The sequence below is a fragment of the Cebus imitator genome, unplaced genomic scaffold, assembly GCF_001604975.1.
Source record: "Cebus imitator isolate Cc_AM_T3 unplaced genomic scaffold, Cebus_imitator-1.0 Scaffold329, whole genome shotgun sequence".
Taxonomy (NCBI): domain Eukaryota; kingdom Metazoa; phylum Chordata; class Mammalia; order Primates; family Cebidae; genus Cebus; species Cebus imitator.
In genome coordinates, this window is record NW_016107644.1 from 3128509 (window position 1) to 3135472 (window position 6964).

At 52.1% G+C, this 6964-nt stretch overlaps 1 protein-coding gene across 9 annotated transcripts in view; it reads left to right on the top strand.

Annotated features, from left to right (window-relative positions):
• Positions 1 to 6964, top strand: part of PPP6R2 (protein phosphatase 6 regulatory subunit 2) — a 99090-nt gene that overhangs the window by 75841 nt on the left and 16285 nt on the right. For all 9 annotated transcript variants that reach the window (XM_017504928.2, XM_017504926.2, XM_037730088.1 and 6 more), the window contains 2 exons: positions 2632 to 2758; positions 4041 to 4193. In XM_017504928.2, the coding sequence (XP_017360417.1) occupies positions 2632 to 2758; positions 4041 to 4193 (280 nt within the window). The remainder of the gene's footprint in view (positions 1 to 2631; positions 2759 to 4040; positions 4194 to 6964) is intronic.

Consider the following 6964-nt stretch of genomic DNA (forward strand, 5'->3'; position numbering starts at 1 on the left):
GGCGGTGCACGTGTCGGCCTGTGTGGGACAGCCGGCGGTGCACGTGTCGGCCTGTGTGGGACAGCCGGTGGTGCATGTGTCAGCGTGTGTGGGACAGCTGTGATTAGCAGGTTTTCCCCAAGGACTGTTCCGACAAGTCTCCACAGCTCGAGTGTGTGCATGTGTGTGTGTGTGTGTGTATGTGTGTGTATGTGTTTTGCAGGGTTTTCACTCTGGCGCACGGTTATGTGTGTATGTGTTTATCTCCCATGCAGACTCCCCCTCACAGCGTGGGGGTGTGCCATTTACCGCTGTCTCCCAAGCCCCATGCACCCATGGGCCCGCACCACCTGCTAAGCGTCATGCTAAGCACTTTGTTCCCAAGTGACGGGCCTCCATTGCACTTTCCCATTCATCAGGTGTCATTTCTACATCCACTGTGCACTGACATAGGCCCTAGGAGACAGAGAACTGAGACACAGTCCTCCCCTTTATTGCTCCCAGCCTGGCCCAGGAGGTCAGTATGTAGACAGTGGGGGTGGTGCAGAGTGGTGAGTGCAGTCTACATGCACCTTGTGCCCCAGGGCTCACAAGAAGGGACCCACATGGGCTGGTGGATGGAGCCTCACAGATCAGAGACGTTTTCCCTGAAAGGCTGCATATGGTCAGAGACAGCCCCTGGAATGAGGCAGTGAGTGGGTCCCAGTGTGGACACAAGCGTGGGACAATATGTGGGCAGGGGAGAATGGAGCTTGCTTGCAGGAGCTCCTTTGCTGTGACCCCACACTGCTGTGAGTGCAGGTGCAGCTGTCGGAGGCCTGCCGAGGCATGACAGTGAGTGGGCAGAGACGGACTAGATAGTAGCAGAAGTGAGTTCACGTGAAAGTTGAGTTTGGGGATATAGGTGCTAGAGACCCTTCTTGAACCCCAGGTGGAAATTTCAGGAAGTGTTTGAAACTGTCGCTCTGGATCACAGTGGGGTCTGGTCCTGCCCTCACAGGTCATAGAAGGCTGGGCACTGCCAGAGCCATTGAAGCACTTGAAGCTCTGAGGTGGACGCCCATGAGGCGCAAATGGAAAGACAGCCGAGTGGAGGGTCTGTGAGGGAGGCGTTGGGACGGGGGGTGGGGTTGGCCTGCCAGGTGCCCGGGAGACCCTGTAGGATGTGTCCCAAAAGGAGCACATCAGTGCTCTCTGCCACTTTCCCTCCTGGCCTCCTGCTGGCCCTTGAACCCCATCTGTGGATTCAGATTCCCCACATGCCAGCAGGAACCTGATGTCTGCAGGACGTTTCTGTCGGCTCCGTTCCATCATGAGCTGTGATGCTGTCTGACTCTCCGATGGTGGCCATAGTACCCTTATTTCCAAGTTCTGGGGAGAACATCATTCTGCCCCCGACACCAGTAGCCTGTGCTTTTTTAAAGTGAAAGAAAAAGGCCCAATAGAACAATGGCAAGAAATTGACTTAACCTCGGTAGTGAAATTGTTAGGACTCCCCCCCCCCGCCCTCCCTCTCGTACTACCTCATACATATTTGTTAGTTTATTAACCAAAAGTAGAGTTATAATTTATCATTTTCTCTAGTTGGGCAACTGGAATATTGATATTTTAATCTTCATAAACCCAGGAAAGCTGGGTCACTTCTGAGGGCCAAGCTCAACTCTGCTTATAACGGAGGGGATCATGTAAAAATCAGGAAAATAGGGATAAGCCAGCTGTTTCTCTTTGATTATTGTGATGATGATGATGATTTTCAGACAGTGCCTTGCTCTGTCACCCAGGCGGGAATGCAGCGGCACAATCATATCTCACTGCAGCCACAGAGTCCTGAGCTCAAGGGATCCTCCCACCTGTGCCTCCCACAGTGCTGAGATTATAGATGTGAGCTACTGTACCTGGCTGTCTTTGATTTTTAAAATTATTTTGCATATTGCTTTTAAAAATATGTGATTATGTATTACAACTAGAAAGAGTGTTTAAAAAATATCTCAGAAGACTTGCTTGAAAACACCACAGGGACCAGGCGTGGTGGCTCACACCTGTAATCCCAGCACTTTGGGAGGCTGAGGCGAGTGGATCACCTGAGGTCAGGCGATCAAGACCAGCCTGGCCAACGTAGCGAAGCCCCTTCTCCGCTAAAAATACAAAAATTAGCTGGGCGTAATGTCAGGCGTCTGTAGTCGCAGCTACTCAGGAGGCTGAGGCAGGGGAATTGCTTGAATGCAGGAGCCAGAGGTGCAGTGAGCCAAGATCGCACCACTGTACTTCAGCCTGGGCAACAGAGTCAACTGGCTCAAAAACACCACCACACAGGAACAGTGAAGATACAGGGATAGCAGTGACGCTTTTCAAAGCAGCCCTCCTGGCCGGTGCTGGGGGCTGATGGGCAGTGAGCCCTGTGTCGCTTGCCCTGGCTTCATGTTCTTGGATGTCACAAGCAAGCGTTTTCCTGAAGGCCTTTAGGGCCCTTCTCTTCTGCCTGTACCCGTCACCAAATCGTGTGTGGAGACCTTGAGTAGTTGCACTCCTCTAGGATGTCTTTTTGGGAAAGTTAAAAGAGCTTTTTCTGGAAGATGATGGTGCACTGAGTCGCTGGTGAAGTTGGACAGGGCCCTGGTGTCGCCAGTCTCCATCTGCTTTCCTCACCCACAGGACAGAGGGCCTGGTGGACTCCTTTTCTCAGGGACTGGAAAGGTCGTACGCTGTCAGCAGCAGCGTGCTACACGGCATCGAGCCTCGGCTGAAGGACTTCCACCAGCTCCTGCTCAACCCGCCCAAGGTGAGTGGCCGTGGCGACTGCCGAGGGCCTTTGGAGGCATTGCAGGAGAGGGTGATGTGCAGGGAGAGGAACCCACAGCTTGTCCCACAGGAAGCAGTGTGTGGAGGGAATGTGTTCTAAGATGGCCATTCCCACACCTCACTTGAGAAGCACCAGGCAGATGCCAAAACACACATTTTCAGGACTGCTCCCCTCCTCGATCTGCAAGGGAGGCCTGGGAGTTGTACATTTTACAGCCTCCCCAGGCAGCTGACCCTGAGTTCACCATAGGCCTAGCCTCCAAGTTGGGGACACCTAGCTAAGGGATGCTCAGCTCCTGAGAGGGGACCAGGGGGTTGCAGGGGAGGCCCTTTGCCCCATTCAGCAGCACTGGTCGATGCGTGGGTCCCGTTGAGGAGGGTGAAGCACACAAAGGCTCCTTCCAGCCCAGTCACAGCCAGGCTGCCCCCTGTCCCATCTTACCCTACCCAGACACAGGCAGGCTGCCTCCCCATCCTGCCTCACCATCCCCAGACACAGCCAGGCTGCCCCCCCATCCCACCTCACCCTCCCCAGACATAGCCAGGCTGCCCCCCCATCCCACCTCACCCTCCCCAGACACAGCCAGGCTGCCCCTACATCCTGTCTCACCCTCCCCAGACACAGCCCCACCCCTGCTGCATGGCACCCACTTGACCTACAGCTCAGTTCCTCTCACTCACCCCCTTGGTAAGATCCACCTGCGACACTAGTAAGCTTCGTGGGGGCCGGGATTCTGTTTTGTCAGCCTGGAGTCTTCAGTGAAGAGAAGGCAGATGTATTATGCTGAGTGTGGGGGATCAGAAGAGACCTGAGTCCCATCCAAGGAGACGCTCCCATCAGTCTCCCCAAAGTGTTCACAGGACACCTGTTAATTTGCTGTTCTGAAGTCGTGTCCCCGGAGGGTACCCCATGGGCATCCTCACTGAGGCATCGTGGCAGGGGTTCTGGCCTCTGCTGGCCCCATCTTGAACATCTCACCCACCGAGGGGCACAGCTCTTTAGCCCTGCAGGCTCAGACTGGAGTGCCCATGAGCATCCTAGGAGCACTCTGTGAGGCCCTGAGGGGAGCAGCGGGCCCTTTACCCCATTGATCCTTTCATTTCTTCTGACAGACAGCCAGCCCTCCCTGAGGAACCCCCACCACATACCTCACTCCCCTAGGCTGGGCCCCAGCCCTGGAGTGGTGGGCATGAGCCCAGAGAGTCCAGCAGTGGTGTCACTGCTCACGGGCCTAACTAGGTGGTGCTGTCTGTGTTTGCAGAAGAAAGCGATCCTGACCACCATCGGTGTGCTGGAGGAGCCCCTGGGGAATGCCCGCCTGCATGGTGCCCGCCTCATGGCAGCACTGCTGCACACAAACACACCCAGCATCAACCAGGAGCTCTGCCGGCTCAACACCATGGACTTGCTGCTGGTAAGTGGCCCTCAGCCAGTCCTGCATGTCAGTGAGTGCGCCGGGCACAGCCTGTGGACTTGTCAGGAGCAGCAGAGCAGGGCCCCGGTGTTTGGACAAAGCTCTGCCAAGGGGAGGTCCCAGTCCCAAGTCCCAAGGCTGGAGCACAGGTCCCTGGTGGGGCCTGGAGCAGCAGTGGGGCGTGCCTCCGCCGCAGTAGACTCGTGGGAAGTGATGAGGCTTCTGTCGAATTGGCCTGAAAACGGCAGATTTCTAACCTTGGTGGGTGAAATCTACCTCCTTCCTTGTGTTCTGACCAAACAGCATAGAACTTACACAGTGGTTATTAGGTATAAAACATGCTAAAAAAGAAGCTCCCGTCTTCCATAATGGAAGGTCACCCTGGCAGTTTCTGTCAAAGCCGGTAGGCAGTGCTTCTCCATCCCGTAGGCGGCCTGCAAGATGCTCCAGGTATCTGAGGAGAGGAATGGGCGGCGGGCAGTGCTAGCTGAGGGGAGCAGGCTCCTCTGCAGAGAGCACGAGGGCTGCTCCCCTGAGAGCAAGGGGCACTACCCTAGTGGGTCCTGTTGGCAGATGCAGCCCCCCTCTTCTGCCTGGCTCTGGGGCTCTACCGGAGTCTCCCTGTAGGCTTAGTCCCAGGGTGAGCCTCAGCGCTGGGCCGGAAGTGCTGTCTGCCTAGAGGTTCTGTTAGCATTGAGAAGTTCTGGGCTCTGCTTTGGCTGTCAGAGCCCAGTCTGCATCAGGGGAGCAATTATAAAAGACCTACTTCCTTTCCCTCTTGAGAAGAACTCTCTCTTCCACTTTCTTCCTCTCTTTTATATGTATACTGTGGTAAAATATCATAACATAAACTTTGCTGTTTTAACTATTTTAAGGTGTATAATTCAGTGCATTCACAATCTTGTGTAGCCATTACCACTGTCCATATCTAGAGCTTTTTCATTTTGTCAAACAGAAATCCTCTCTCCATTAAACACTAACTCCCCATTCATTCTTCCTCTCCACAGCCTCTGGCAACCACCGTTCTCCTTTCTGTCTCTGAATTTGACTATTTTAGGTACAGTTTATAAGTGGAATCATAAAGTATTGTCTTTTGTGACTGACTGACTTCACTTAGCATTATGTGCCCAAGGTTCATTCAGTATTGTACTGTATGTCAAAATTTCTTTCCGGCCGGGCATGGTGGCTCACGCCTGTAATCCAAGGACTTTGGAGGCCAAGGCGGGCAGATCACCTGAGGTCGGGAGTTCAAGACCAGCCTGACCAGCATGGTGAAACCCCTGTCTTTAAAAAAAAAAAAATTTCTTTCCTTTTTAAGACTGAATAATTATTATATGGGGGGGGCCACATTCTGTCCATCGTGGACAGTTGGGTTGCTTCCACCCTTGGCTATTGTGAATAAGGCTGCTGTATTCATGAGTGTAGAAATACCTGAAAGGAAGAACATCCTTTCCATTCTTTTGGATAAATACCTATGAGTGAAATTGCAAGGTCATATGACAATTCTGTGGTTAGTTCTTGAGGAACAGCCGAGCTTTTCCACGTGGCTGCACCATTTTATCTTCCTGTCAGCAGTGCGCACGGTTTCCATTCCTCCACGTCCTTGCCCACATCCCCGCCAACACTTGTTTTCCTTCTTCTGATAATAGGCGTCCTGATACGGATGTGAAATGGTGTCTCCTTGTGGGGTTAATTTGCATTCCCCTCAGGATTAGTGATGTTGAGCTGCGTTTCATGTGCTCATTGGCCATTTGTATGTTTTCATTGGAGAAATGCCTATCCAACTCCTTTGACCATTTTTGTAAATTGAGGGTTTTTTTTAGTTGTAGAAGTTCTTTATATATTCTGGATATTAATCCTTTATCAGATATATGCAAATGTTTTCTTCTTTTTTTTGGGTTATCTTTTTACATAAAATTTTTTTTTAGAGGTAGGGTCTTGCAGTACAGTGTTCATAGCCCCCTGTAGCCTTGAACTCCCAGGCTGAAGGGACCCTCCCACCTCAGCCTCCTGAGTAGCTAGGGCTCCAGGCATGCACCACCACATCCAGCTAATTTTTAAATTTTTTGTAGAGATGGGGTCTCACTATGTTGACCAGGCTGGTCTTGAGCTCCTGACTTCAAGCGATGCTCCAGCCTTGGCCCCCCAAAGTGCTGGAATGACAGGCATGAGCCACCAGCCATCCAGCCTTTACTCCTGTGATGATGGTCTTTGACATGCAAATTTTAAATTTTGATGAAATCCAATGTATCTTTTTTTCTTTGTTGCCTGTGCTTTCGGTGTCATATCCGGAAGAGTCATTGCGAAATCCAGCATCGTGAAGCTTTTCCTCTGTGCTTCCTTCAACAGGTTTTATGTTTTCTCCCTTATGCTGAGGTCTTTGGTCCATCTTGAATTAATTTTTGTATCTGGTGAAAGGTTAGGGTCCAGCTTCATTCTTTTGCATGGGGTTAACAGTTTTCACAGCACTTGGTGAAAAGACTGTCCTAGGCTGGGCACAGTGGCTCACACCTGTAATCCTAGCACTTTGGGAGGCCAAGGCAGGCGGATCACAAAGTCAGAAGTTCAAGACCAGCCTGGCCAACATGGTGAAACCCTTTCTCTACTAAAAATACAAAAACGACCTGGACATAGTGGCACATACCTGTGGTCCCAGCTACTCAGGAAGCTGAGGCAGGAGAATTGCTTGAACCCGGGAGGCGGAGGTTGCAGTGAGTGGAGATTGCACCATTGTACTCCAGCCTGAGCGACAGAGCAAAACTCCATCTTAA